Here is a 27,411-nt window from a genome sequence, read left to right on the forward strand (position 1 = left end):
TAGAAAATAAAATAGAAGGCGCGAATCAAGATTAAAATGGATTTGGTACTTGCTAGTTATTTAATTACGTCTTGCACTATGCTTCTCTCTACTTTTTATTTGCTTGTCCACTAATGTTGATTTTTGGCAGATTTTAATTGTTATTTTCTGGTCGGCGCTCGAATTTGACAAAGACATTCACCATCCCGCCAACCCTGTCCCTATTTGCACAACTGATAATTACTTAATTATAATATTTAATATTTTTATCTCCTTACTTTTATTATTACTTTTTTTTATTAGCCCTTTAATCTTAAATATTAAACTTTATTACTAATTGCCTACTTTTTATACCTTATTTAGTTAATTAAACTGCTTAATTTCTTTACTTTCTATAATATCTTTTAATTAACTTTTAAACTTTAACTTAATATTATAACTATAAATAAACTAATTATACCTTAAAAATAAAATAGATAATTTACCTAAATATTTACTTTTTAATAATATCAGTTTTATTAAATTACCTGCTATAGTTTTAATTTATATTAACCTCCTATTTTTAAATTATACCTACCTTTTATTATTAATAGTACAGTTTTAATTTATATAGGATTTTAATTTATACTAACTTAATACAATTTAGAATTTAGAGTTAGTGCGGTTTTAATTTATATAGGATTTTAATTTGCGCTAACTTGATGCAATTTGGAATTTAGAGTCAGGATCTATTTTATAATTAATAATAGCAGTTTTTACTGCTTTAACTCTATTTAGTTCTTAATAATACTAGAGATAGTATTAACTACTTTTTATATTTATTTTACTTTAAATTTTATTATTAATATATAGTTATTCTTTAAATATACTATTACTTTATTTATAATATATATATATTTATATTTTATATAAATAAAAAATAGAAATGCCAGTAAATAATAAATAAATAGGTTTATATTATATATATATTAAGAAATTAAATAGTAGCTAGTATCTTTTTAGTTATAATACTTAATGCTTTTATCTCTTAAACTTTTATTATTACTTTCTTTTATTTAGCCCTTTAATTTTAAATATTAAACTTTATTACTAATAGGCTACTTTCTATATTTTATCTAGTTAATTAAAATACTTAAATTATTTACTTTTTATAATATCTTTTAATTAACTTCTAAATTTTAACTTAAAATTATAACTATAAATAAATTAATTATACCTTAAAAATTAAATAGATAAGTTACCTTAATCTCTACTTTTTAATAATACTAGTTTTATTAAATTACCTACTATAGTTTTAATTTATATTAACCTTCTATTTTTAAATTATATCTATCCCCTATTATTAATAGTGCGATTTCAATTTATATAGGATTTTAATTTATATTAACTTAATATAATTTAGAATTTAAAGTTAGGCCTTTTTCTATTTAAATAGTTAAATATAGATATAATAATATAAATATTACTTTTAATCTATATTATATTACTTTATTATTATTACTTTTTACTTATATTTAAATAGCTTTATAACTGGCTTTATTATATTAATACTCTTAAGCCACTTAAGTATTTTATTTAATACTTTATTAAGATACTTTAACCTTTATACTAGCTTATAGTAAAAGCTTTTAATTAATGCCTATAGCCTTATATTAGTATTTTAGGCCTTTTACTTTTAAAGCTTTAGCTTATTTACCTTAAGTATTAATAATAAACTGGCTTAATAAAGTATAAGTTTATTTTTATTTTATAAATATATTACCTACTTTATAAACTATATCTATTAGGATTTTTAATTAATATTATTTAGTGCCTTAACCTTTTTCCTTTATTTAATAGTAGCCTTTTTAAGCTCTTTTTTATAGCTTTTAATAAGCTTTAATAGCTTAAAATTAATATTAATATTAATATTAATACTATTTAAGCCTTTTCTTAACCTACTTCTATTATTTTTATAGTTACTATAATAGGTTTATATTAACTTAATAATTTAATATTTTATATAAAGAGCTCTATATAGTATTTAAAATATAATTTACTTTTAATTATATTATTATATATCTCTTTTACCTTTATTATTTTTATTTCTATTATTACTTTCTTTATAATACTTAAAGAGTATTTAATGCCTATTTTAATTAAATTAATTATAGATTAAATACTAATAACTTTTATAACTAAAATCTAGATATATTTCTAGCCTTAAGATTAATAGTTTTCTATTAGCTAATAGCTTTATATTCTTATTAATTAGGTCTTAAAGTGCTAATAGCTATAAACTAAATAGAGAGAAAGAGGCAGTAAATATAATAACCTCTTATAGTTATCTTTTAGCTATCTTATAGCAGTTATAGTAATAATACTTAACCTAATTTATATAAGGCCTAATAGTAACTAAATAGAGAAGGTAAATAAGAATATCTAGCTCTTTATATAATTAAATAACTTAGCCTCTCTCTTTCCTTTCTATTAATACCTTAGTAATACTATTTTAATAATTATTTATACTTATTATTAAGATAAATAATTAATAGTATAAATTAATATATAGATTAAAATATAGATAAATTAAAAAGGTAAATAAAAAAATAAATAAGTAAATAAAATATATTATTATAATTAATATAATATAAACTTTAATTTTAACCTATTTACTTTTTATTATTATTAGTAGTAATATTAATTCTAGTTATTTTATTTTTAACTTAATAATTTAAGGTTAAGTTAACTTTAAGGTTAGCTTAAGGTTAGCTTTTAGTTAGGCTCTTTTAGCTGGTAGTCTGCTATAAACTGCAGTTAGCGGTAAATGGCCTAAGTGCCTAACATTTTAGATCAGTTAGCTTATATTAAAGTAAATACTAACCCTACTTACTATTATAGTTTATAGCGAAATGCAGCCAGACTGGCAGCCAGGTATGAGATTCAGTTTGGTATGAACGTGCTAGGTCCCGCTCTCTTCACTCAAATTCTGCTGCCGGTCTTGCGGTCTACGGTCAAGGTCAATCTACAGGCACGTGCTGTCATACTTTACTTATCCGCCCACTCCCAAGCTCTAAAAAACGCTTACGATAACTTTGATCTCTTTCGCACCACGATTTCCCAATGGCGAACGACTGCGCGATATACTATATCTAAATTGGCTGATATTCACTATGCCAAGGCACTGTCCGAACGAGTGCCGGATCTCAAGATAATTCCTGTTCATCCCGGCATGGTAGCGACAAACCTGCATCATGAGTCCACCGGCCTTTTTCTTAAGCCGTTCCTGAATGTTGCAGTAACTCTGTTTGCAACACCTTTGGAGAAAGGTGCTTTGTCGCAAATATGGGCTTCCGTAAGCCCTGACGCCAAGACTGGCGAGTACTATGGTCCGGTTGGTAAATCAGAGTCTGGTTCAAAGCTGGCTCAAGATCACAATCTTCAAGAGAAAGTGTTCCGCTACATTCAGGCTCAGCTAGACGGATATATCGAAATCATTCAATGAAAGATTTTCTTTCGTTATCTGTATTTCCCGCATTCGATAGAAAAGTCGTATTTAAGGCGATGTATTCGAGCTATGAAAAACGTGATTGGAGGCTTGGAATTTAATTATCGATTGACGTAAGTATGCTATGGGCCGTCCTACGTATTTACAAATCGCGAGTTTATCAGCCTAGCAGTAAAAAGAAAACAAGAGGAGCCATGATGATACAAAAGGCTACCTACTTTGCCCTGGATTCTATTCTCGATTCCCCGCGTTTTTCTCTCCAATAATTTGTTGCTTGTATCAGCTCAGGACATCCTTCAAGTAAAAATCCCCATTCATTAAAGAATTGAGGACTGAATTCCCACCCAGCAGCATCCCATGAGTCGCCCCAGATCAGCAAGGATGGAATAGAATTCTCATCAAAACGTAGTAAATCACAACAAAGTCTATCACAGAGCTCATCCTCCTCGAGTTGGCCTCGTTGGATACCGCGGAGGATGTTATCTCTTAGATTAGGAAAAGGGAAGATATCGAGCCAAGAGTGATGAACGATGACCTTCTGGAGTTCTGTTGGGCATAGACTTGGAGGCAAACGTGTTTTATGGGGGTGAACAACAGGACCGTGGTAATTGAATAATGAGTGGTGTTCATCTGTCTCAAGGTATTCATATGGGATACTTAGCACCATGGCATTGCGGGCAAGAGCGTCGAAGGCATTCAGTCGTGACAAATTTGGTAGATCCTGTGGTTGCGGTGAGTTGAGGCTCCAGTTTGCAGTGGCTCTCTGTAGGAATTCCAACGCGTCGCGCCGCAAGTTCGGCCACTTGAGGAGGAGAAACATTGGGCGCTCTGCAAGTCTGTTGCCATGCACAGGATGCCGTTCGACGCGACCAACCTCTGTACTGAGAGACTTTGTCGGCGTTGGATTGGTGGCTTGATTACTATCCGCAGACTCCTGTACTGCGGCTAGATTTCTGTGGTGTCTTCTTCTCCCTACAACGACTGGCTTAGCCTCAACAAACTCGGTCTGGATACGAGAGACTCACTGTAGGCTCGTTGGTTGAGCCGATTCTGCAATTTTCTCCGCTTTGCAGAGCTTGTGAGGCCAAACCAAACATCTTCCGAGTCCCAGGCTTCAGTAAGTTTAGAGGATGACATGGCCAGGGCCGAGGAGAGTGGGTGTATGAGAAGTAACAACACGAGACCTGGTAAAAGAAAATCTGGACAAGGGGGTAAAGAGTTCATTTATTTCATTTGGTTGGCTATTTCAACATCCTGTAGGATAGATCCAATGTGTGCTTAATAATAACTCCATTCAGATGGTGGAGCACACTTAAGCTAATTGCTGACATCCCTGCAAGCCACATGGTGACTGCCGGCTGGATTAGGGCAAGCCCAGTCGTAATCGCGCAAGCCTAAATCTGACTTGAGGCCTTGAAGGCATCAAGTTTGTCACAGTAGACCGTTCAAGGCTAACCCTAACTCGGCATAATAAGACGATCGGTTTCGGTTAACAGCTGTTCCACTCGTTGATTTCATCACAAGTCTGCTGATTTAATAAAGAGTCTAGGGGAATAAAAGAGCAAATACTTCTACTATTAGCTAGTTAAAAAAAAATGAAGATCATACTTCAAATTCTAAAATCTTCGCGCCATTCCCCACAATGTACCAGCAGATCAATTTGCTCTAGCGGACCGGGAGATATACGTGGCCAGGGAGCCTCATGATGCTGAGATTGAGGAACACGTACTGAACGTGGTTCAAGACAGCCTATATGAGACGCCTAAGGCCCTTCAAGTGAGTATATTCTGAGGTACAGCTCACAGTGGCATCGAACTAGCTAGGAAATGTTCTCGTAACCAAGAGCTACTGCAATTGGAATGAAATCGGGCTACATGGCTTCATGTCATTGCCCGTAATGCTACGCGTTCTCAGTGTGAACTTATCACCGACTTGCTCTCAGCCCTTGACGATTCCCGAAGAGCGTCAGGTCAAGCGACTCGTCTTCATCTTGCGGCTGGTGGTGGCAGTTGAGAAACCACTTTGTGTTTGTTGAACCAGATTGGAACTCAGTCAACAGCTCAGCCGACCAAGTCAAAAGCTCTGACAATTCTGAATACCGATAGTCTGAAGATCCGACGCGGAGAAAACTGCCCACTCCACCGGACGGTGCCGTATACTGTTCCCAGACCACCGTAGTCTGATGGCTTTTTCCACAATCATCAATCATGCACACCGATAGAGGCCAAGCAAGATCTAGAGGATATGCTGGTCGAAGTCGAGACGATTAATGACTCAGTGGAGTTACCTACCCTATAAAAATAGGTGTTGTGCTGACGTGACCATAGATCAACACCCTTATCGACCTGCGACAGAAGCAGGCTAGCATCAGCCAGGCTAATGACACGGCGAAACAGCCCAACACCATATTTTTGTTTACGATAATCAAAATCGTATTTGTGAGTGATGCATACATGACATTGAGAAACCTGGATGTTTTGCGCCGACGAATCGCTCGTACGCAGCTCCCTCTTTCATTTTTATCGTCGTTGTTCGCCCTGGACGTGGCGAGCTTTCCGTACAAGTCCGATGAGCTGAATCACCAAGGATGGTGGCTATTCAACATTCTCTGTGAGTCATCAGCCCTCATTATGGAGATGGAACACTAACATACATCTAGGTGGCGTGTCAGCTATTATCTTCGTCCCTACCATCTTGCTCGCTTAGAAGGTCAACAACATATCGGAATAGTTTCGACTGCCGCGAAAAAAAGCTTGGGAAAGATCGGTCATAAGAACAATGACCAAGAAGTGGGTGATCCAAAGACATGGGGTCTTAGAGACCTCGCTAGACGGACATTGCATCGACGACGGAGAGCTCCCCGAAACCCAGTAACCTGGTTCACGGGTATGATAGACGCATGGGCTTGACTTTGGCGGCCGATTCGCTTGCCAATGTGGAAGCTGAAAATGAGAGCTGAAAGTTTCGAGAACCATGCAATGCGTGCGAATTGCTTTTTATAACGCTCTAATAACCTGACGAAATCTGAGGCGAGACTAGCGTTGACCGCTCTGGCCACCGATGTTCAGCTAACACCCTGGCACCTCGACACTTTGGTATAGATCAACGAAAATTCCCGGCAATAATAGAATAAATATCTCGGATGGGCTAACAACAATTAATTACCTAACACAATCGGTGCCTGACCGACCCCACTCCGCCATTTTTAGATCAGGCTTGATATCAATCAAATATCCTGTCCTCCTCACCGACTTCACCCAACATTGTAAACAATCGCCATCTATCGCACTAAATCATCGCAAAAATGAAACAAATCTCCCAAAACCTGAGCGCTGTTGAATCTGCTGTAGCACAGCTTTGTGCTGCGCTACGAGGTGATGCACAATCAGAAAATGGACAGGTACCGCCTTTCCAGGCCCCCTTGACAAACATGAGTTGACCATGTCTATAGACTCGTATCAATACGGAAGCAATCAACTTGCAGTGTGCCCTTCAAGCTATGGGGGACTCCCAGTCAGCAATTGAGAGCTCTGGTGACGACACCAAGAAGAAGGCCCTCCAAGACTTGATTGGCCCGGTAAATTTAATGGCTTGGAGATGCACTTGGTGGCTGCTAACATTCGAGCCGTGTAGTTTTCCAAAGGCCTTAGCCAATTCGCAAAAATCATCACAAATGTCTACGATCGTGGACCTCTTCCTGATAATGTTGCATCAGATTTGAAGCCTGTTCTGGCCAAGTATGAAGTGGTTCAAAAGGTTAGCACCCCGCATCGTATTGAAAGAAGTTAATTAATGTGAATAAACAGTCTTATCAACAGCTTGCTACGGATAGTGGCCTTAACATCGATTTATACATGCCTGGAATGTCGAATGTACTGCCAACCAATGTGGAGGAGGCCTTCGGCAAGCTTGGCGGGCGGTAGAGCAAGGCCGCTGATATGGCAGTATATTTTCGTTTTGGTTTAATACCCATATACTTCATCCCCAAGCTATCGAAACTCATCACGGTAGTATCTTGAAATATTGGACCCGCAACAATACCGTTACCTAAACTCGCGTTATGGGGTCCTTGGCTTATATCTCTGATTCTCGATACTTCTGACGTATCAGAATATGCATCGCGCTCTCAGAATATTAACAGTAGCCGCCGTATACTCCGAGTATGCAAGCTCACTGCATTTTCGTGATTAATGCTAACTCTGCAATTGGGCAGAGGGGCAGGCGAGGTCTTGTGCATGGACTGGGCTGCATAATGAGCAGCGGATCTGCAGATCTATTGTTATCGCTATTGGTCGTGAAGATTGGCGCATGTAGTCAGAGTTTCCTTTTCTCCGGGGTATCTTCCTCATATGGAACATTGCACATTGACTTCCGAAAAAGGTCGTATCTGGTGCATAGATGCCATCAGCCCTGTGATATCTTGATACACATATAATCACTCTTCTTCCCGCTTTTATTCATTTCACTCTTGGCTTCATTCCCCGCACCGGTCTTGACTTCTCTGAGTCATTTGTAGAAGCTCCTTATAATATCTTTTCTACCAACCTCAACCACTTCCATAAAATGCCTAACGTCAATCTTTCTGTCCTAAAAGCAACCATATTGTCTCTTAAACATCATTTTGTGGGATCGTTCTTCTTACTCTTGGCTCTGAGCTATGTTTATAACAGGTATCGGCCTGATCTTTCTCGTATTCCCGGACCGTCCCTCGCAAAGTGGACAAAGCTTTGGAGACTTTACGATGTTTACAAAGGTCAATCTCATCAGACGGCTATCGGACTACACAAAAAGCACGGCCCACTTGTTCGAATAGCACCCAACATTATATCTGTTGGTGATCCTGCAGCCATCAAAACCATCTATGGATTGACTGGCGCATTTACCAAGGTTAGTCAATTAACCCCTCTGGCTATATGCTTATACTTACATCGGCTCTTCAGTCGGCATTCTATCCTATTCAAAGTATTTCTTGGAATAAGAAACCGCAAATGAACCTTTTTTCAACACGGGACCCTGTTTATCACAGAGAACAGAAGAAGAAGGTTGCGCACGCTTACAGCCTGACCAGTCTTCTCGGATCTGAAGAGGCAATCGACTCCTGTACTAAACTCTTTACTTCACGTCTCGACGAATGGACCACGACCGAAAAGCCCATTGATCTAGGCGCGTGGCTTCAGTATTATGCTTTCGACGTCGTTGGTGAAGTGACCTTTGCACAGAAGCTCGGCTTTCTGGAAACGGGTGCAGATGTTGACGGCATGATGGAAACCATTGAAGGTATCCTCTTCTACGCATCTATGTGTGGACAGGTCCCTGAAATGCACCCATTTCTGCTTGGCAACCCATTGTTTTCGTATTTGATTCCCGCCATGGAGTCGTGGAATGCAGTCTTGACTTTCACCCTAAAGACCATCAATTCTCGTATAACTATTAAACGAAACGGTGAACTGGAGCTTAGCGATGACGGAACCAGGGACTTCCTGTCAAAGTGGGCAGCAGTAAAGAACAAGGACCCGCTCAAGATGAGTACCCGAGACGTTATTACACATCTCTCAACAAACGTTTTTGCTGGATCAGACACTACCGCCATAGCTCTCAGAGCAATTATTTACTTCCTTATCAAACATCCAGAAAAGATGAGAAAGGCTGTAGCAGAAATCGATACGGCTGATGAAAACGGAAAGCTCAGCGATCCTATCTCATACAAGGAATCCACTACTCACCTGCCATACATGGGAGCTGTGATCAAAGAAGCAATGCGGCTACACCCCTCTGTTGGGCTACTCATGGAGCGACATGTCCCACCTCAGGGGGCAGAGATATGCGGACAATTCATTCCTGGAGGCACAATTGTCGGCATCAACCCAAGGGTTCTTCACTCGGACCCCGCAGTGTACAAGGATCCTGAAGCCTTTATTCCTGAGCGCTGGCTGACTGCAGACGCGGAGTTACTCTCTAAGATGGAAAATAGCTTTTTGTCTTTCGGTGCAGGCTCGAGAACTTGCATTAGACGGTACATTAGCCTTATGGAAATGCACAAGGTGGTACCGCAGCTACTCAGGAAGTATACTATTGAGCTAGAGGATCCTAAGGTTGAGTGGCGAACATCGAATCGTTGGTTCGTACGGCAACATGGGCTTATTTGCACCCTGAAGAAAAGAACATGAATTGGAGAAGAATTCAGATTTAAGACGGCAAGACTATATATTCGCGATATCTTATATAGGCCACAAAAAAGCCAGTTGAAGCTCGTTTTTGGATGCTGCAAAAGAAAAAGAAAAGAAAAAAGTAATGCCTCTCTAACACACAGCCACAGACAAACCTGTCTCGGATTGAAGAACCGTAAAACTCCTAGTTTCCTGTTAATAAGGACGATAATCTTTCTATTTGTTACTACAAATATTAAGTAGATTCCGTGGTGGGGTGGTGAATACTGACTAATTCTTACAAAAGTAAAGACGATATATACACAACTATTGCCTTTACTATGCCACCTATAGCTGCTAAAACGAGTTCTACAGAGATTCGCCTTAACCAACAATCGCTAGCATCCATTCTGATTTACCTAGGCTTGTTATAAACAGAATTCTACTCAACCTGCTTCTCATGTCTTCGCTGATCCGAGCTAATCCAGTAAACTCCCTTCCGTGCTTGGATCAATGGGTCGTTAGACGACTTGATACCCTCAATACCGCCATTCTCCGGGTTAGGCTTGAAGGCGATCTGTTGCTGCTTAGCCGCATTGTCATCTGAAACCTTGTTGATCTCCAGCTTGCCAACAGGGATGAACGTCTTGCTTTGGTATGGTATGGTAGCGTCATCTAGCACGTCGTCCGGACCAGCAATATGCGCTTGAATGGTAAGCACGATTGGCTTGCCTGGGAAGCGCTCTCGGAGGTCATCCTCCAAGTAGTCGTTGCCTAGCTTTGCAAGCACTTCTTTATCCTCAGGAGTCTTGTTGGGGTAAAGGTGCTCTCCATCAGTGGGGTCAAGACGGTAACGGACATTAGTGACACGTCCGTCTTTGTTGGTGAGGACATGCGTATTGGGCTCGTAATACGTGATAGTTCCGTAGTTATGAGGATTGGGCTTCTCCGAAGCGACAAATACAGCAGCAGACTTGTGCTCAGGGTTTCCAAGGAAAGACAGAAAGGCAGCATGAGCCTGGTCATAAGCCTTCTGCTCCTTAGAGTAGTCTCCGCCGCCAGCCTTGGCTTTCTTGAGCTGCGCCTCAGTAAACCCATCAGCGCCAAAGAGCTTCAGGAAGGTCAGAAAATCCTCGCCATTTCGGGTTGCAAATCCATTGAATGAGTGGCTGATGAGATCGGTGTGAGTGTTCTCGTCAATCTGGAAGCGAATGGCAACGCCCTTGGGTGTAGCACCATCGGCCACGTCTGCAACATGGGGGAGACCGCCACCGACAGAAAACCGAGCAATGACCTTAGTCGAAGGATTGTCGAAGTGGGCAGCTGTGGAAAGCTTCTTGGCCTCTTCTGTGGGCGTAAAGGTGCCCTCGACAAGCAGGCCTTTGGCATGAGCTAAAGGGGCAAATTGTGAGCCCTGAATCGAGATCGGTTGTCTAGAAATACTTACTTGTTCGGTAGCCAGGGTGCTTGCCAAATATTGCTTGCATAGCATTGACCAAGTCCTGAGGGAGCTGGTCTTTTGGCGGCTGCGTCTCAAGTGATGAAACTTTTGGGGCAGGCTTAGATGTCTGGTCCATCGTGCTGGCCACACCAGAGCTAGGGTAGATGACTTGAGAGGACATTGTGAAAGTAGTTTTTAAATATCTTGAGATGATAGGGAAACTGACTGACAGTGAGATCAATGCGAGAAGACCAGATATTTGAGGATAAGATAGAGCTGACATCAAAGGACTCACCGAGAGACACGCACGCAAATCTTACGAGTATCTGCTAGTTTTCAGCTCGCAACCCAAAAGAATAATCACGAAAGAATGGATGCGGTTCCAGAACGGCCGCTGCCAAGGCGAGCGAGGCGTTCCGGACCGTAACATCCACCACTAGCAACCCTGTAGTCGAGACATGGAGTACGAATGAGGTTCCAGACCTATTGCCATCACGAAGATTCTATCATCTTACATTTCAGCTGGCCACAGCGATGTCAAGATTACTCATGCTGACAGGAGGGGTAGAGCGTGTGTGCAGTATATCCTCGCATTGTCTAACGTTGCGCTGCAGGAGAAGCTTGATATTGCCAGGGATTATTCACGCTAGTCAACCGCCAACTGCCGTTCAATAGCGATATCCTTGTAATATTCGCATCCGGGACTGGTTTAAATTTCAGCTCCATGCAGAGTCGCCATAAAATTTGGCTGCCTAAATAACCCGAGGACTTTATTGGAACTCTTACTCCACACTGGTGAGGCTGAGCTGCAACCTGACTTTCACCATGCAAGGGTCTTGGGAGTGTAAGACAGAGATGACTGCACGAAGTAGACTTGGCGAAGTGGGGGGGAAAGGTCCGGAATATTGGATTGATGCGCAGGAATGGTTCCATCGCCATTGTGAGAATATTGTGGCATAGTGACGAAATTCAAGACATGCATGCTTGGCCTGAACGTCAGCAGCTTTCCTTGAGCCGTGGTTGGGCCTCTGCGCCATTAACCTTGCTTATGACAATGCATAGAACGTACGCTATTGGGGGTTAGACTAAATAGTCCATGCAGTTGCGGATCCCGCCGTTTTGTTGCCTGTCTAGAAACCTGAGCCGCACTATAATGAGACTACTGCCAATTCTGGTACTACTAGCCAGCCACAATAGAAAAGCCTAGCCGTTTTACAAGCGATAACATGCCGAACTAGTAGTGCCAACTGAAACACTTGAGATCGCACAGCCTAGATCTGGGTTTAAGCCTACGTTGAGCGTGATGACGAAATGCACACCGCTCATTTACGCAGTTGTCATCATTCCCCTGTGAGATTGTTCAGCTGGGCCCATAATTCAACGCTTACTCAGATTGGCGCTCTCAATGCATCGGCTTGCCCGCTCACCTATTATTGTCGTTCATAGTAATACTGTAACCTCGGCATTGGTGCCTGATAAGGCGAATGACTCTGGACGCTTATGTAGCTAGTTCGAGACGGGCTCGGCCCGCGTGGTCTGGGGCCACCTGTTCGTTTAGCAAAGCTAACTAGTCGAAGGTTGTGTTCCTTTGCGAGCCTGATCGTTTTGTTGAGATGCACTAATGGGTCCGTGGCTGGCTGAGAAACATAGTCCTGTTCATGTGGCGAGCTGAGGGTGTTGTCCGAAACATCACGCATTCTAGACTCGTATTGACCACCATCTGCTTACTGTTGGTGCTAATCGCCAAGGCCATGTTGACTGAGGGGCAGTCTTGGGTTATCCGCGGCCACATGGATAAGAGGAGCTGCTATCCTTACAGCGTAGCTGAGATGAAAAGGTAAACAGAATATATAAAGTAGTTGATGGAGCATGGGCAGGAGTATCAATCCAGTTCCTACATCTCTCCACCTTCCATCACTCTCATCGCCGACCCCTCCTTACTTAGCAAGAAATCACATTTTCTATCATGGCAACAGCCCCTCCTCTTACCCCCCGTCCTCCTCAGTTGACATTGGATGAGATTCTCAACTCCAAAATCAATTATGCTGTCGAGGATGATCCCCTCGAGGTCTGGGACAAGGGCGTCTTCCTGAATGAGCTTCTCAGACAGGGCATCGTCCTCAGCACTGACAAGACTGGCGCTCTTGATGGCAAGCTTGTTGCACGCAAGGGCCTCCAGACTGGTACCTATATGGGTACTCGCTTAGCCTTGACGGAACTGTACAAGATTCTCGAAGAAGCGTAAGCAAGACGATCTTGGCTCTCTCATTCTCTAATCAGCTGACTTTGAATAGCGCTGCCTCTCACTTCGACACTCAAGGATTCGAGCCCATCTTTCCCGTAAAGCGTGATCTCGCTGTTAAGCAGAGCACCTACCAATGGAGCGACCCTAGCGATTGCTATCCCCCTCATCTCAAAACCGACACCCTCCCTAAGGATGAGCAACAAAGTCCGGACGGCGGCCCCAGAAAAGATGGCGTCGGACAGATCTTCAACGAGACAGAAGTCAACTTCGTCAAAAAGCTTGCCTTCATGTTCTCATTCATCATCCCCAAGGAGCTCTCATCCACCGATGGTCCCTACGTCGGACCAACTCTTGCCGACGTTGAGAAGTGGAGCAAGGACAACCAGCCAAAGTTCGAAGCTGACGCTGACCAGAGCGCGAAGCCCAATGGCGCTGTTGTCAATGGCGTCAAGCAAAGCCAGAACGCAGATATCATGAAGGGAAGAAACATGGGTGAACACGATGATTGGTACTCTGATGCCAAGTTTGCGCAACAGCACTTCAGCGGTGTTAACCCTTCAACTATTGAGACTGCTCCTGCTGAGAAGATCAAGGCTTACATTGCTGAGGCAGAGAAGCAAGGCCTTGACGCGGTGAAGAAGTTGCTCGAGGAAGGCAAAGACCTTTTGATTCAGGATTATTCCTACTTCCGTGAGGCCACTGGAGTCAAGAACGACGATGAGTTCAAGAACACGATCCCGAACCCAGATCCTAACGGCCAGTCCAGCTACCGATACGCTGCGGCCTCGGTCGTTGTCTTCCAGCTCCACGAGGACGGACGCCTTCACCCATTGGCCATAACCCTTGACTACAAGGGCTCTCTCGATAACTCCGTCACCATCTTCAACAAGAGACTGAACCCTGATGACAAGGGCAACATCGCTGAGAAGGACGACTGGCCTTGGAGATATGCCAAGACCGTTGCTCAAACAGCTGACTGGGCACGACACGAGGTCGCTACCCATCTTGTTGACACGCACATGATTGAGGAGGCCATCATCGTCGCCACTAACCGAACCATCCCCGAGCGTCACATCCTCTATGAGATCCTCAGCCCGCATTGGTTCCGAACCCTTGCTCTCAACGACGCTGCGCGCAAGCTTCTCGTTCCTCTCGTCATCGCTCGTATCTCCGGTTTCGCCTCTGGACCTAAGCCCGATCCCAAGGTCGGCGCTTTTGGACTGGTTAACTGGTCGTACAAGAACTTCAACTTTCAGGATAAGTACATTCCCAATGATCTCAAGAAGCGAGGCTTTGACATTGAGTGTGAAAAGGGTGATAAGTACCGCAACTATCCTTATGCTACTGATATGTACCTCCTCTGGGGTATTATCAGGGAGTTTGTCAAGTCTGTTCTTGAGACGAAGTATACTTCAGATAATGTCGTTGCCAAGGAAGCTTGTATTGCCGACTGGTGCAAGGAGATTCAGACCAGTGGCCAGATTCCTTCTTTTCCCACCATCACTACAGTGGACCAGCTCATCGACGCCGTCACCATGTGCATCCACACTGCATCGCCCCAGCACACAGCTGTCAACTATCTTCAGGACTACTACTACAGCTTCGTGCCCTCCAAGCCTCCCGCGCTCTGCACGCCTCTGCCCAAGAGCCTCGCCGATCTCGAGGGCTACACCGAGCAGCACCTGACTGACGCTCTCCCCATCGGTCTCAAGGACGCTAAGTGGAAGGACTGGCTTCTCGCTGCGCAACTTCCCGAGCTGCTGAGTTTCAAGGTTGAGGATCGATACAACCTCATCACCTACGCCAAGTCTCTGTACAACGTCAACAAGGACCGCACCATTACTGAGAACAAGGAGTTAAACTCGGAGGCAATCAAGGATGCCGCTGAGATTTTCTATAGTCGGCTCAAGAATGCGGGTTTGGCGTTTGATTATTTCTCTGCGATACAGACTCCAGGTTCTATTGAATATCCTGTTCTTCAGCCAGAGGTTACAGCTGTTTCGATCTTGATTTAAAGAACTCTTACGTTGAGATTTGGGTTTTGTGCTCAACATAGCTAGGAGTTCCATAGCTTCTTAATTTATATAATCAAGAAATGGGCTTGAATGAGTGCAAAGATTGCACGTGATTATTTAATTGAGCTTGACTTCGTGAAAGTATATTTTGTTCCGTAACCAGGTAGATTTCGCGAGAGGACGTTTTAGCTGCGAATCAGCAATATCAAGCTGTCATTGACCTAGTGATTCACAAGATCATGCCACTATACGGTTCGAGTGGCGATAAGAAACTTTGAGCTCCAGCGCGTCTCAACTCTCATTCAATAACATCCGCAAGGCATCCATGTCGTATTTTCCGCATCGGCGACGCGTCGTGTTTGAGGCAGTGCCAGTCTACCCCGAACGCGTTTCCCCTCTTCTTGACGTTACTTTGCTGCCGCCTTGTTCGCGTTGACAACGGAAGCAAAGCGCTGCCAACATCCAATCCCCTCAATCCAACAGCTCAGAACCCATTTCCACCATAACAATCCCCATCTTGGGACGCCATGTGGCGTTAATCTTGTCTGGTCAAATGCGACAGCCTCGATGGAGTGGATCACGACAAGTGGGGGAACTCCTGTCTTGACAATCCAGCGAAACGTGTCTGCGCTACCCGGCGAGATATTGTCGAGAGTTTGCCAGATGGCGTTGTTTTCAGATGTCAAGGTGACGCCAGCTAAGCATAAATAAGAGAACACAGCGCCGCCAAAGACAAGGGCGGTGATGCCGCGTGGTGGCGCGTATTCGGTGATTTTCACTGGTGAGACACGCGTAGACATGGTGACATGGATTCGGCTAATTGGCGGTTAAATACGGTGTGCGACGCGTTATGAGGGCGAACATTCATTATTTGTCCCAACTGTGATGAGGGAACATGGGCTACTTAAACAATTTTACAGCCGAGGCTGTCCAAGCTTGTGAGCCACTAGAGCCATAAAATGCCACTGATAGTCGTTGTTCAGAATATGCTAATTCTAGATTGATACTAGCTTGCGAGTCGACAGATGCTCTAATGTTACTAATGCCTCAGGCACAACATCCCACTCAACTCCGCTGTCAACAAACTAGAGACGCCAAGTGCTTTACCCCTGCACGTCATCACAGAATGAGTATAGCGCCACTATCGACCAAGAACGAGGGTCCTTACCCGGTAGCATCTCGAAAAAGGTTTATATACTTGATCATCGATGTGGGAGGCGTTCTATACCAGGAATGCTATAAACAAAATATTGTTAATTACTACATATTATGTGTGGCTTAAAGCTTCTTTTAAAGCCTCGATTTTAATTTTACAGTAGTTGAAAAAGTGTTCGCGCTTCGAATCATGATTTCTGCAACTGCGGCTGAGGCCCCCAGTCATGCGGTTTGATAGTCACTATTTCTTTATTCGCTCTCACGATCAGTCTTGTACGAGACCATCGAGCTTTCAACTCTACAATAAGATTTAAACAGTGGAAAGCTATCATGAAGGAATCGCCTCTTGAGCTTGATCCGCAAGCAGACGCCCTGCTGATTCTTCAGAAGCCGAACGCGCATTCACTTTGCGGAACCATAGATGAGTCTGCATCGGCGACAAGCATGGTCTGCCATTTCGAAAGCCGCAGTCCCTTACCGCCTGAACCAGAAGAGGATGAAACGGTAGAGATATCGGAAGTGAAGGATGAGATGAGATCGCTGCAGCCATACTTACCAAACGGTGATCTAAACCAGGTTGTGTTTCGCGTCTCTGCTAAGCATCTCTGCCTTGCGTCACCAGTCTTCCGAAGAATGATTCACGGCAAATTCAAAGAGTCAGAACCAAATGACCAAGGACTCTTGGAGATTCGAACATCAGAGTGGGATGCCGAAGCGCTCCTTATTATCCTTGATATCATACATGGCCATCACTCCAGCGTTCCCAAAAGACCAAGTCTGGACGTCATAGCACAGATCGGAGTTATAGCCGACTATTATGACTGCCTCGAAGCTATTCGAATATTCTTCCAGCACTGTCACTCATCTATGAAGATTTGGGAGAAATACTCGACTCGGCCGCCTGAATGGGGCCCTGGATGGGGTGTAATAGACCCAACACCACACTTCCTATCACTCGAGCCTTGCACGGCAAAGCCGTTTGACGGCGAAGCAACGATCGGTTTATTCATGGCCTGGATAGTCCAGGACAAAGCGCAGTTCAGGGCATTAACTGCCTCCGCAGTACTAAGCACAAATGGACCTCTGGAGACTGCTCTGCCTATACCACCCAGAATTATCGGTACGTTGTTCAAATACCTACCCAGTGCGCTACAAAGAAACCATGACTAATCCAGACTAGAAGCGATCAACAATCAGCGTTGCGAAGTCATTGATGACATGTTCTCCCAGATATATAACCTGAAAGACGATCTGATCGTAGGACTGGTTGGTTGCAATCGTCAATGCTCTTGCAGACTCCTTGGACTTCTCATGAGACAAATGCAGAGGCAATATCTACGAATGACAAAGCCGGAAAGGTCGTTTGAAGGGTATAGTGCCATGTCGCTTGACGATATTATGAACTCTCTGGGTTATGATGAACTTCAACTTATCCCGGTATAAGAAAGACTAGAGCATTGTTGTGCCAGGCCTGGACGTGAAAGGCTTCCTGTAATCGAGTATCGGATTGTTTAATAATAGATTGCTTGGAATCATCATGCAAAGCGGCTAAAAACATGAGAATAGCCAGAATTATTGGTCTTACAAGGAGATACTTCAGATCTGTCTGGAGATCTAGCTCCTTACCCGTTTTGACAAACGCTGACCCCTGCTGCCACGCTCAAAAAGGGTTAGTGGATATACCCAGCTATGACTTCTGTGACGTCGGAGGAAGCGAAGTATCGGGATTAACCCCAAAGCGGCTACTACCGGACCAATACCAGGGGTAGCGAGAGATGGATGTAACCTGTTTCACTGTTTGGAACCGTTTCATTGGTCTCGACCTGAACACCAGGCGTTGTTCGTCTCATCCAATCTCAGCAAGTCCTCCCCAGCCTCGCGACAATATGCGGTATGCCATACGGAGTAGTAGAATTTGGTTTTGAGACGACAGCTTGGCAAGGGGATACTACGCTGCACGCGTTTTAGATGGCAGCGCTAAACGAGGCACAAGACCTCCTAAACGAGGCATCGCAGGAGGTGTTTTGCTTCACGACAAAAGTATAAATCCCAAGCTTCGGGTCGTCGGTCTTTGTTTCTTCAGTACTCACTCAACAATCTCATCTAATACACACTTTCAATTCTTTTCCGCTGGTCGGTTAATCCATTTCGATTCCTACATCTTCTTCATCACAATCAATCGCCCAGAAAACAAACAAAAAACTCCCCTTCTTCAACCGTCCAAAATGCAGTTCTCCATCACCGCCATCGTTCTCGGCCTCGCTGCCGTTGCCTCCGCCGGCATCGTCGACACTGAAGGTGTTCGCAACGCCCCTCGCAGCGCTGTCCTGACCACCCGCCAAAATGGCCAGAACGGCGGCCGACCTGTTCCCAGCGGCGAGTGCTGTGTCGCCAACACCAGCCTGAAGCAGGACGCTTGCACTGCTTCCAACGGCCAAGCCGGTCGCTGCGTTCCCGGTGGTAACAACTGTAAGTAGTGGAAACGAATGGAGTGTTTATGAGATATCGCTAACGATAGTCATAGGTGGTGGCCGACTGAGCTGCGTTGCCCAGGCCAACTTGGAGTGTGATGCCAACGTCATTGAGCGCGGAAAGGATCTTTGCCGCGCCAAGGCCGCTAACGGTCTCTTTGATGGCGGTAACATCATCCAGAACCTTAGCCAGGCTTCGGTCAACTAGGGGGAGATTTGTAGTTAGAAGGGTGGCCTGGCGTTGAGGACCGATGTATGAAGGAGTTATGGGATCTAAAATGGATCTATTATAAAAATTATTATTTGGCCAAAAAATGTATCTCGAAATTCGTTGTGATTGATGAAACTTGATCTTGGCTAAATAATGTTTTCATCTCACAGGAATAACCAGCTTTCGTCTTGCTCCCAGATAAATCTCAGCCAACTCTGTTTACGCCCCTCGTTACCATCTTGTCCCCGCTCCCAAATTCTTTCAAGCATCCATAGGGCAGTTCTAACATTATAGCAACATGAAGACACCCAGACACTATGCATAATGTTCTTTACCTCTTCCATTGTTTGTGAGTCTTCAGCTCCAGCACCAAGGACGAAAGCAGGCCATACCAGACTCTTGACATGGAAGTCGCTTGCTTGTATCTGCGACATATGCGATATACCGAGCTCAATAAGCCGCAACGCCTCCGAACAGTAAGATGACGGGGGACTAGAAAGTTCTTCGATAAGCTGAAAGGCGTAGACGCTGACGGCTGCTTTGTATGCATGGGCGAGATGGTATCTTGACTCATAATGCTGAGGATCTGGAAAGTCATGAGCCCAGGATCGTGGAGAGAAATTGTTCAAGCCATCGAGGATCGATGTGACAGTTTCGTCCGCGCGGCTGGAGTGATCCGATACATTACGTAACGTATTCATGACGTGCAGTAGGGAGAGGAGGTCTGCCGGGCAACCGATCCATGTCTGTTGCTCGGATCTCCGAAGTGTATCTAGTAAGCCAGTGTCCAAAGGCATTGGTGCCACACGGAGTGAACGTGACGGAACAAGGGTGCTGCCGAGTATACCAAACCTAAAACTGTCAGTTCGGTGACTTTTTTCGTTGGCAGCAGGTGACTTACGTCGTACAAGCAGTATCGAAATACTGCAGCCACTTTTCTGAACCATCTATTACGAGGCCTTTCCGAATCCTGATGAGCTCTTCAGCGCCTCGTAGGTGATACTTCCAACCTCGACCGCCGAACTCGACTACATCAAGGTTGACAAACAGCAGAACTGCGGCGATGACTGCATCGGTGTTGATCTCTGGTTGGACTCGTAGCTCATGCTTGAGATATCTTAACGCCTTCTGTTTGTTGAGGAGCGCTATACGCACTACCTCACTATGACCTGGCTGTAGCTGGGACTGACTGATGTCAAGTCGATGTGCTATGTGGAAGGCTGATATGGAGATCATTATATGTGATAAGGCCTGGCTGGATGGCATCAAAGGCATGAGTGAAAGAAAAGGGTTGAAGGACGAGTTGTTGTATACGACACACTCTTTGGAGAGCTCTTGATGAACTGGTAGTATCATGAGTCGGTGGACGTAAGAATGCTCTCAGAAACGACTCACAGTATCGTATGTACTCTCGACAGCTTCTTGGGACGTCTTGTAGACCTGGCTCCACCAAATACGACTCATTTGGGGAACTTACGTAGAGCTCAGTGACAGCTATGCTTGCGTGCCCATGAGCATTATCCTCGATCGTGTTGAATGATGCCTTGCCCATCATCTTACCCCTACTGGCCACGCTGTTGGTCCATACTATCCTTTTTGCCCGCTCATACCCTGAGCATGGTAGCAGTGAGGATGCACAGCGCTGACATCTTGGGAGAGCTCTGTCACATCTGACCCGCTTCTGTCGGCAGGTCTTACACGAATTAGGCGCAAAGAATTCGTCTTGCATCGTAAGTGGAGTCAATGTCGGATTTATTTTGCTTTTCTAGAGACTGAGGCTCTAGTCTATAGACCTGGGTCCGACAAAATTCTAAGTGTTGAACATATCCATTCAAGATGAGGTGATCGACGTTAAACCGAATGTGGAAGCCCGGGCGCGAACCCTGTCAATGCGGATTCCGATTCAATTCCGGGGCAAGATGTCGACCAGTCAGATCCTTTGAAGCATACAGCGACTGACTAGTCTTGTATCCTTGATAGATAAGTTCGATATCTCATGCTGTTGATTGCTCGCAGGGATGACACTTGGAGATAGTGTAACATCACCCTTCTCAAGTTTCACAAGTTAGTTATACAAGCGCGCGATTTCGCCATCGCGGCTGATCCTGAGCAATTGACCATGTCAAATGAAAGCAGGAATCGCATAAAAGGTCCATTGTACCCGTGACGATCATATCAAGTCCTGGCTTCCATGTTTTCTCGCTGATATTGACGACACCATGGATCTCACCTATCGCTCAGATGAGCCTTCTGTAGTCCCCTCACCTCTATCCCAATCAGTCGGATATGGCGTTGTTGTTGCAGCTGGGTTGGCGTTTGCCTTTGGTGAGTTGAGCACCCTGATAATGCCAGAAACGAATTGAAGAGTGTTAACTATGATGATAGGCATGATGGGCTTGACTGCCATTCTCAAAAAGACCTTGAATGAAGACAACTCCAAAGTGGAAACGTAAGCAATTGCCGCACTCTCTAAGGACTTACTGATTCTAACCTTTTGATTGTAGTTTCATGGTTGCCAACAGAACAGTACGAACAGGTCTAGTCGCATCGGCCGTAGTTTCGGTACGCCACTCTCGTCCCCTATCGAACGGCAAATATACTGATTTTACTACAGTCATGGCTATGGAGTACTGCTCTATTGAGTTGCGTCCTGGTCACTTACAGCTACGGCATCAGCGGCGCATTTTGGTACGGCGCTGGTTGCTCAACTGTCATCGTCTTCTTCGGATACCTGGGAACAGTGTGCAAGGGACGTGTCCCTGAAGCACATACTATTCTCGAAGTCATTCGTATCAGATACGGTGAGTTGCTCCTATTTCAGGTGTCAATCTACCCTACTAAATCGTGTAGGAACTGTCGCGCATTTGAGCTTCACATTCTTGGCTATCGTGAACAATTTGCTCAATACGATCAACATGATTCTGGGTGCATCGGCGGCCATCTCCTTTTTGTGCGCAATATTTCCAGCCTGCATTTAATACACCACTGACCTTGCCCAGAACCGGGATGCATATCATGGCATCGACCTTCTTACTTCCTCTCGGTGTTGTCCTCTATACACTCGTTGGCGGCATCAAAGCAACGTAATATCCCCAGGCGTCGCATCTAATGCAGTTGCTGACCCCAGTATAGTTTCCTCACCGACTACATTCACACTTTCGCCATCCTTATTCTGAGCTGTTGGTTGACTGCCAAGGTCATAACGTCGGAATCTGTCGGCTCAATCGGACGCCTTTACGATCTCGTCGTCGCCGCTCAGTCAAGCCATGTTGTTGAAGGCAACTATGAGGGTTCGTTACTCACCATGACCTCCCAGCAGGGTATTTACTTCGCTATCATCCTCCTAACCTCCAATTTCGGTGCTGTTGTTGTATGTAATGCTTTCGTCGTGGTTCGTGCGTAGAACTGACATAGCTAGATGGATACGGGATACTTCCTCAAAGCATTCGCTGCTTCGCCAAGCGCTGTTGTCCCAGGCTATGTCTTGGGCGGGATCTCTTACTTCAGCATCCCGTGGTCGCTCGGCACTATCGTGGGAATGGCGTCTCTGGGGCTTGAGGCGCTTCCTACCTTTCCTACATACCCAAGAGTCAGTAATGTTTTCGATGATCGTTCACGACGGACCACTAACGTTGCAAAGCTGATGACTAGTGCTGAGGTTACGAACGGTCTTGCTCTGCCTTACGTCGCTGTTGCTGTCGCTGGTAAGGGAGGTGCCGTTGCCGTTCTACTAATGACTTTCATGGCTGTCACCTCAACTTTGTCAGCACAAATTCTTGCCGTTTCTTCAATCCTGACGTTCGACATATACCGCGTATACTTCAACCAGGAAGCTTCCAACGAGCAAGTGATTCGATGGGGACATATCGGTGTTGTTTTCTTTGGTGTTGCAGCTGCCGCCTTCACAGCAATGTTCCATTACATCGGAGTAGACATGGGTTGGACACTCTACATGCTCGGTAGGGCCTCCGCCGCGTGAACTCAATTGTTTACTAACCGCTCATCAGGAATTCTAACGTGTCCCGGCGTAATTCCGCTCATCTTCACAATCATTTGGCGCAAACAGACTAAGCTCGCAGCTATTAGCTCCGCATTCCTAGGAATGGCAACGGGCCTCGGCGTCTGGCTCGGCTCCGCATACGCCTTTTCCGGAGAAGTAACGGTCGCTTCTACGGGAGGGACCCTACCTTGTATGTACGGCACCGTTGCGTCTTTATTCAGCCCATTACTCTACAGCGTGGTTGTTACGTATGTACGACCTGATAATTATGACTGGAGCTGTTTCAAGGAACAGAGGCTAGCTGTTGAGCCGGATGAGAGCATGAGTGGATCGGATGCTTCCCAAAATAAAGGATCCGACCAGGTCACAGCGACAGAGACGGCATCAAGTGAAACCTTTAACGACAATAACCAACGTAGATGGACTAAATATGCTCTCTGGTGGGCTATTGCTACGTTTCTTGGTCACTGGGTACTGTGGCCATTGCCGATGTATGCAGCGAAATTCATCTTTAGTAAAGAGGCAAGTTTATTATCTTCATTTACCCTAGAGTCGTACACGTTCTCAAATTCCTTCCCTATTGAGATGCATTGTTCTACTGCTAACGCCTGACCTCCAGTTATTTACCGCATGGATTGTCGTGTCTCTGATCTGGCTCTGGTGGACTCTCATCATGGTCGGGTTCTACCCGATCTGGAACGGTCGCGGTCAGATAGCCGCTGTTACACGAAGCATTTGGAAGTCTCAGTCATGATTCATCAGCATTTTCCAGAAAGGCTGGTCGACAACCGACCGATTGCCCAGACAAGGAGTAAACTGCAACAAACCCTCCAGAAAACAAAAACAACAAATCGCCGGGAACGTATTTTGAGTCATTCAACCCACATAACAATAAAATTGTTTACTCACACAAAATGCCTCAATTTCTTGCAGATAATGAATGACATGCCAAGCAAAAGCCCCGAATATGGCGTAGCTGAGCCTCCCTTCGCGCTATCGATTCCCTACAACTCCACTTTATGGATCAGATCAAGCTTTTAGTCAAGCTTTGGGGCGAAACATTTCTGACAGATGCAGACTAAACCCCCAATAGTTGCATTCCTCAGTCGAATTTTACCAGATTAACGTGACAATGCCATCCACTTAGCCTCGCAAATCAGGAGTAGTCCCAGGGGTTCATGGTTGAACGGCAACGCTAAGGAGGCTTAGCGCCACGTGCCCGTTATTCAATGACATTCCCTTGCATACTCCAGATTCCAATAGCCTGGATCCAGGAACGCTTTTTATGGATGCCTTTCATTGCGGGAGGACAGTGATAGGCGGGATATCGGCACTGAAGATGTCTTGACTTACTAGTCGTTACTATTGGATACTCGGTGAACCAACCGAAGAGGAATGCTCTAATGCAAGGTACGCTGTTCTGGACTGTTACCACTAACCCAAACAAAACACCAAATGCCATTGTCGTATGCAATGGATCCCCCACTGTCATTATCTATATATACTCATCAATCTTGACGTTTCTTTTTGCTTTTCATCATCACTCACTCATTCATTCATTCGTTCTTTAGTCATTCTTTAACCATAGTCACTCGTTTCACTATGCGTCTGTCTTCAGGTCTTCTCGCGGCTATTGCCTCGGGTGCTTACGCCCAGAACTTCCCTCGCTTCGCCAACAGCAGCAGTGCTGCTCTTGAGTCTAGCACTACCCTCCCTTCCAGCATCGACACCACCACTGGTGCAGCTCCCAGCTCCACCACCTCCCCTGCCGCTTCTCAGTCCGTCGATCTTGGCTCTGCCCAGCTTGGCCAGGGTTGCAGCTTCGTCACTGGTGCTGATGGCAAGACCGCCGTGTAAGTCATACCCCGAGAGTTTGCTACGGGAGAACCATCTAACGAGACTTTAGTCGCATGGCTGCTGTAGCCAACGGTGTTGCTGAGTTCAGCACTTCTCCCGAGATCACTGAGCTCGATACTGGCAGCCAGATCCAGATCCGCTTCGAGATCAGTGTCAGTGCTGTGGCTGAGGCCCGTAAGCGTGCTTTCGAGGGCTGCACTCTCGATGTCAAGCTCGACGGCGAGACCGTCTACTCGGAGCCCCTTGCCGACACCAACGGCGCCGCTGTTGGGCAGGCCAGCAACCCTACTACTCTCAACTCCGACAAGCCCGATATCCAGTTCCTCCAGTCTTGCGGTTCTGAGCCCGTCCAGCTCGATGTTTCCAACCTCGCTGTCGCTGCTGCTACTGATGGTGGCTCTACTGGTCTCCCCACTGGTGCTGCTACTGAGACCGGTACGGAGACTGGCACTGAGATCGCTACTGGCACCAACTCCGAGGGCGCTACCACCAACTCTGAGGGTGAGACTGTGATCCCCACTGGCACTGAGACTGGCTCTGCTATCGCTACCGGTACCAACTCTGAGGGTGCTACCACCAACTCCGAGGGCGAGACCGTCGTCCCCACCGGTACCGAGACTGCCATCGAGACTAACAGCGCTGGCTTCACCACCAACTCTGAGGGTGAGACCGTTTTCCCTACTGGTACCCAGACTGGCTCTGCTATTGCTACCGGTACCAACAGCGAGGGTGCCACTACCAACTCTGAGGGCGAGACTGTTGTTCCTACTGGTACTGCCACTGGCACCGAAGCTTCTGCTTCTGCCTCTGCCACTTCCCCCGCTGGTTTCCCCGGTTCCATCGGCGTCTTCACCCTCTTCGGCTGTGTCGGTTCTTCTGCTGGTTTCCCCACCTTCGAGCTTGCTGAGACCAACGTTCAGATGGATCTTGAGCTCTGTGCTTCTTCCTGCACTGGCCGTGCTTACTTCGGTGTTTACGATACGTGAGTCTCATTCTAAACCTTCTGCTGCAGAATATCGCACTGACCGTTCTAGTGCTTGCTACTGTGGTGATGAGATTGATGCCGACAACACCAGCCGCGTTGATATCGACCAGTGTGACATCGAGTGCCCTGGCGACAAGGACAACTTCCGTGGTGGTGATACCCGCCGCAACCGTCTCCAGGCCCGTCAAGCTGTTGCCGCTGGCCGTCTTCTGACCGTCTACGTCTCTGCCGCCGGTGCTGGTGCCACTGTCACTGACTCTGTTACTGAGACCGTCACCGACCAGACCACTGTCACCACCACCTTCACCACTGCCATCACTGGTGCCGAGACCACCACCACCGCTACCGTCACCGCCGTCCAGATCTGCGTCAACGGAAAGTGCTACACCCAGGGCGCTGACCGCACCGTCTTCATCTTCATCGAGGTCAACGGCAGCGACTGTGACAACGAGTGGGTCTACATCACTGAGGAGTGCTCTTGCCAGGGCGGTAAACAATACGTCCCCAAGTTCTGCTCCGGTGGAAGCTGTGCCGGCGAGATCGTTTACAAGACCCAGGAGTGCCACGACTGGTGGAACCACGAGACCTTCTTCGTCGCTGCTGACTGCGGCTGCAAGGAGGAAACTGTTATTTACAAGCCTTGGGAGAACAGCTGGGGTACCCCTGATAACTGCAAGGCCGAGATGGTCCCTGTCTGCAACGGCCCCAAGTGCCCTGTGGTCAAGGTTCCTACTCACGGTGGTTACACTCACCCCTTCACCAACGGCACCTGGACCAATGGTACTGCTCACTGCTCTGGCCCCCACTGCCCCAGCGGCCCTGTCCCTCAGTGCTCTGGCCCTCACTGCCCCAGCGGTCCTGTTCCTCCCTGCTCTGGTCCCAGCTGCCCCAGCACCAAGGTCGTCACCCTCGTCCCTGAGTGCAGCGGACCTAACTGCCCCGCCAAGCCCACTGGCTCTCAGGAGACCGGCGCTCACTGCAACGGTGCTGACTGCCACGCTGCCACTGCCACTGGCAGCGGCGCCAAACCCACTGGCACCGTCCCCGCCATCGTCAACGGTGCTGGCAAGCAGGTCGTTGGAGCTGCTACTCTCTTCGCTGCTCTCTTTGCGGCTCTGCTCTAGATGCTAGCATCTCCTTCACCTCTTCTTCTTCCGGGAGCCTCTTAGAATAATGACCTTCTAGTCGAGCTGTTAATTAGACCTTCATTTTGCATGCCTAACCTTGATCTTCCCTTTGTGACTACTGACCTCTCCGCCCTTGTAAGTGATTAGTGTAGCTTGGCCGCTAAGCTCAATATGTGGGACTGTTCAGTCTGAGTTGCATGACTATTGGATGGTGGCGTAGCTGAGCTCAAAAAGTGCGCTGTCAGTTTAACAGAGCCGGGAAATATCACCGAGATCTCATTTCATGCTATTA

General features: G+C 45.8%; 12 protein-coding genes across 12 annotated transcripts; 9 read left to right on the plus strand and 3 right to left on the minus strand.

The window, feature by feature from the left end:
• Nucleotides 1-2,911: 2,911 nt before the first annotated feature.
• On the plus strand, nucleotides 2,912-3,463 carry FMAN_06912 (uncharacterized protein; the record flags this gene model as incomplete). Its single annotated transcript, XM_041825816.1, has 1 exon — nucleotides 2,912-3,463. One exon carries the CDS (start codon nucleotides 2,912-2,914, stop codon nucleotides 3,461-3,463), a length of 552 nt encoding a protein of 183 aa, XP_041691159.1.
• Nucleotides 3,464-5,363: 1,900 nt separating this feature from the next.
• FMAN_16262 (uncharacterized protein) lies at nucleotides 5,364-6,172 on the plus strand (the record flags this gene model as incomplete). Its single annotated transcript, XM_041825817.1, has 3 exons — nucleotides 5,364-5,492; nucleotides 5,794-6,076; nucleotides 6,126-6,172. The coding sequence occupies 3 exons, from the start codon at nucleotides 5,364-5,366 to the stop codon at nucleotides 6,170-6,172; spliced, it is 459 nt and encodes a 152-aa protein (XP_041691160.1).
• Nucleotides 6,173-6,770: 598 nt separating this feature from the next.
• On the plus strand, nucleotides 6,771-7,389 carry FMAN_06911 (uncharacterized protein; the record flags this gene model as incomplete). The annotated part of the gene is made up of 4 exons (XM_041825818.1): nucleotides 6,771-6,866; nucleotides 6,918-7,043; nucleotides 7,100-7,222; nucleotides 7,273-7,389. 4 exons carry the CDS (start codon nucleotides 6,771-6,773, stop codon nucleotides 7,387-7,389), a joined length of 462 nt encoding a protein of 153 aa, XP_041691161.1.
• A 640-nt stretch (nucleotides 7,390-8,029) lies between these two features.
• On the plus strand, nucleotides 8,030-9,633 carry FMAN_06910 (uncharacterized protein; the record flags this gene model as incomplete). Its single annotated transcript, XM_041825819.1, has 2 exons — nucleotides 8,030-8,353; nucleotides 8,407-9,633. The coding sequence occupies 2 exons, from the start codon at nucleotides 8,030-8,032 to the stop codon at nucleotides 9,631-9,633; spliced, it is 1,551 nt and encodes a 516-aa protein (XP_041691162.1).
• Nucleotides 9,634-10,054: 421 nt separating this feature from the next.
• Nucleotides 10,055-11,234, minus strand: FMAN_06909 (uncharacterized protein; the record flags this gene model as incomplete). The annotated part of the gene is made up of 2 exons (XM_041825820.1): nucleotides 10,055-11,004; nucleotides 11,060-11,234. The coding sequence occupies 2 exons, from the start codon at nucleotides 11,232-11,234 to the stop codon at nucleotides 10,055-10,057; spliced, it is 1,125 nt and encodes a 374-aa protein (XP_041691163.1).
• A 1,785-nt stretch (nucleotides 11,235-13,019) lies between these two features.
• Nucleotides 13,020-15,313, plus strand: FMAN_06908 (uncharacterized protein; the record flags this gene model as incomplete). The annotated part of the gene is made up of 2 exons (XM_041825821.1): nucleotides 13,020-13,294; nucleotides 13,348-15,313. 2 exons carry the CDS (start codon nucleotides 13,020-13,022, stop codon nucleotides 15,311-15,313), a joined length of 2,241 nt encoding a protein of 746 aa, XP_041691164.1.
• A 407-nt stretch (nucleotides 15,314-15,720) lies between these two features.
• On the minus strand, nucleotides 15,721-16,113 carry FMAN_06907 (uncharacterized protein; the record flags this gene model as incomplete). Its single annotated transcript, XM_041825824.1, has 1 exon — nucleotides 15,721-16,113. The coding sequence occupies one exon, from the start codon at nucleotides 16,111-16,113 to the stop codon at nucleotides 15,721-15,723; it is 393 nt and encodes a 130-aa protein (XP_041691165.1).
• A 685-nt stretch (nucleotides 16,114-16,798) lies between these two features.
• FMAN_06906 (uncharacterized protein) lies at nucleotides 16,799-17,911 on the plus strand (the record flags this gene model as incomplete). Its single annotated transcript, XM_041825825.1, has 2 exons — nucleotides 16,799-17,588; nucleotides 17,649-17,911. 2 exons carry the CDS (start codon nucleotides 16,799-16,801, stop codon nucleotides 17,909-17,911), a joined length of 1,053 nt encoding a protein of 350 aa, XP_041691166.1.
• A 782-nt stretch (nucleotides 17,912-18,693) lies between these two features.
• Nucleotides 18,694-19,147, plus strand: FMAN_06905 (uncharacterized protein; the record flags this gene model as incomplete). Its single annotated transcript, XM_041825826.1, has 2 exons — nucleotides 18,694-18,937; nucleotides 18,993-19,147. The coding sequence occupies 2 exons, from the start codon at nucleotides 18,694-18,696 to the stop codon at nucleotides 19,145-19,147; spliced, it is 399 nt and encodes a 132-aa protein (XP_041691167.1).
• Nucleotides 19,148-19,314: 167 nt separating this feature from the next.
• On the minus strand, nucleotides 19,315-20,879 carry FMAN_06904 (uncharacterized protein; the record flags this gene model as incomplete). Its single annotated transcript, XM_041825827.1, has 3 exons — nucleotides 19,315-20,002; nucleotides 20,052-20,493; nucleotides 20,546-20,879. The coding sequence occupies 3 exons, from the start codon at nucleotides 20,877-20,879 to the stop codon at nucleotides 19,315-19,317; spliced, it is 1,464 nt and encodes a 487-aa protein (XP_041691168.1).
• Nucleotides 20,880-21,369: 490 nt separating this feature from the next.
• FMAN_06903 (putative DUR3-Urea permease) lies at nucleotides 21,370-24,191 on the plus strand (the record flags this gene model as incomplete). The annotated part of the gene is made up of 11 exons (XM_041825828.1): nucleotides 21,370-21,475; nucleotides 21,536-21,599; nucleotides 21,655-21,712; nucleotides 21,765-21,951; nucleotides 22,001-22,100; nucleotides 22,150-22,233; nucleotides 22,283-22,520; nucleotides 22,569-22,739; nucleotides 22,791-23,109; nucleotides 23,158-23,676; nucleotides 23,770-24,191. 11 exons carry the CDS (start codon nucleotides 21,370-21,372, stop codon nucleotides 24,189-24,191), a joined length of 2,268 nt encoding a protein of 755 aa, XP_041691169.1.
• Nucleotides 24,192-24,752: 561 nt separating this feature from the next.
• Nucleotides 24,753-27,116, plus strand: FMAN_06902 (uncharacterized protein; the record flags this gene model as incomplete). The annotated part of the gene is made up of 3 exons (XM_041825829.1): nucleotides 24,753-25,003; nucleotides 25,057-25,989; nucleotides 26,042-27,116. 3 exons carry the CDS (start codon nucleotides 24,753-24,755, stop codon nucleotides 27,114-27,116), a joined length of 2,259 nt encoding a protein of 752 aa, XP_041691170.1.
• Nucleotides 27,117-27,411: the final 295 nt, after the last annotated feature.

Source organism: Fusarium mangiferae, assembly GCF_900044065.1.
Source record: "Fusarium mangiferae strain MRC7560 genome assembly, contig: FMAN_scaffold024, whole genome shotgun sequence".
In the NCBI taxonomy this organism is placed as follows: Eukaryota; Fungi; Ascomycota; class Sordariomycetes; order Hypocreales; family Nectriaceae; genus Fusarium; species Fusarium mangiferae.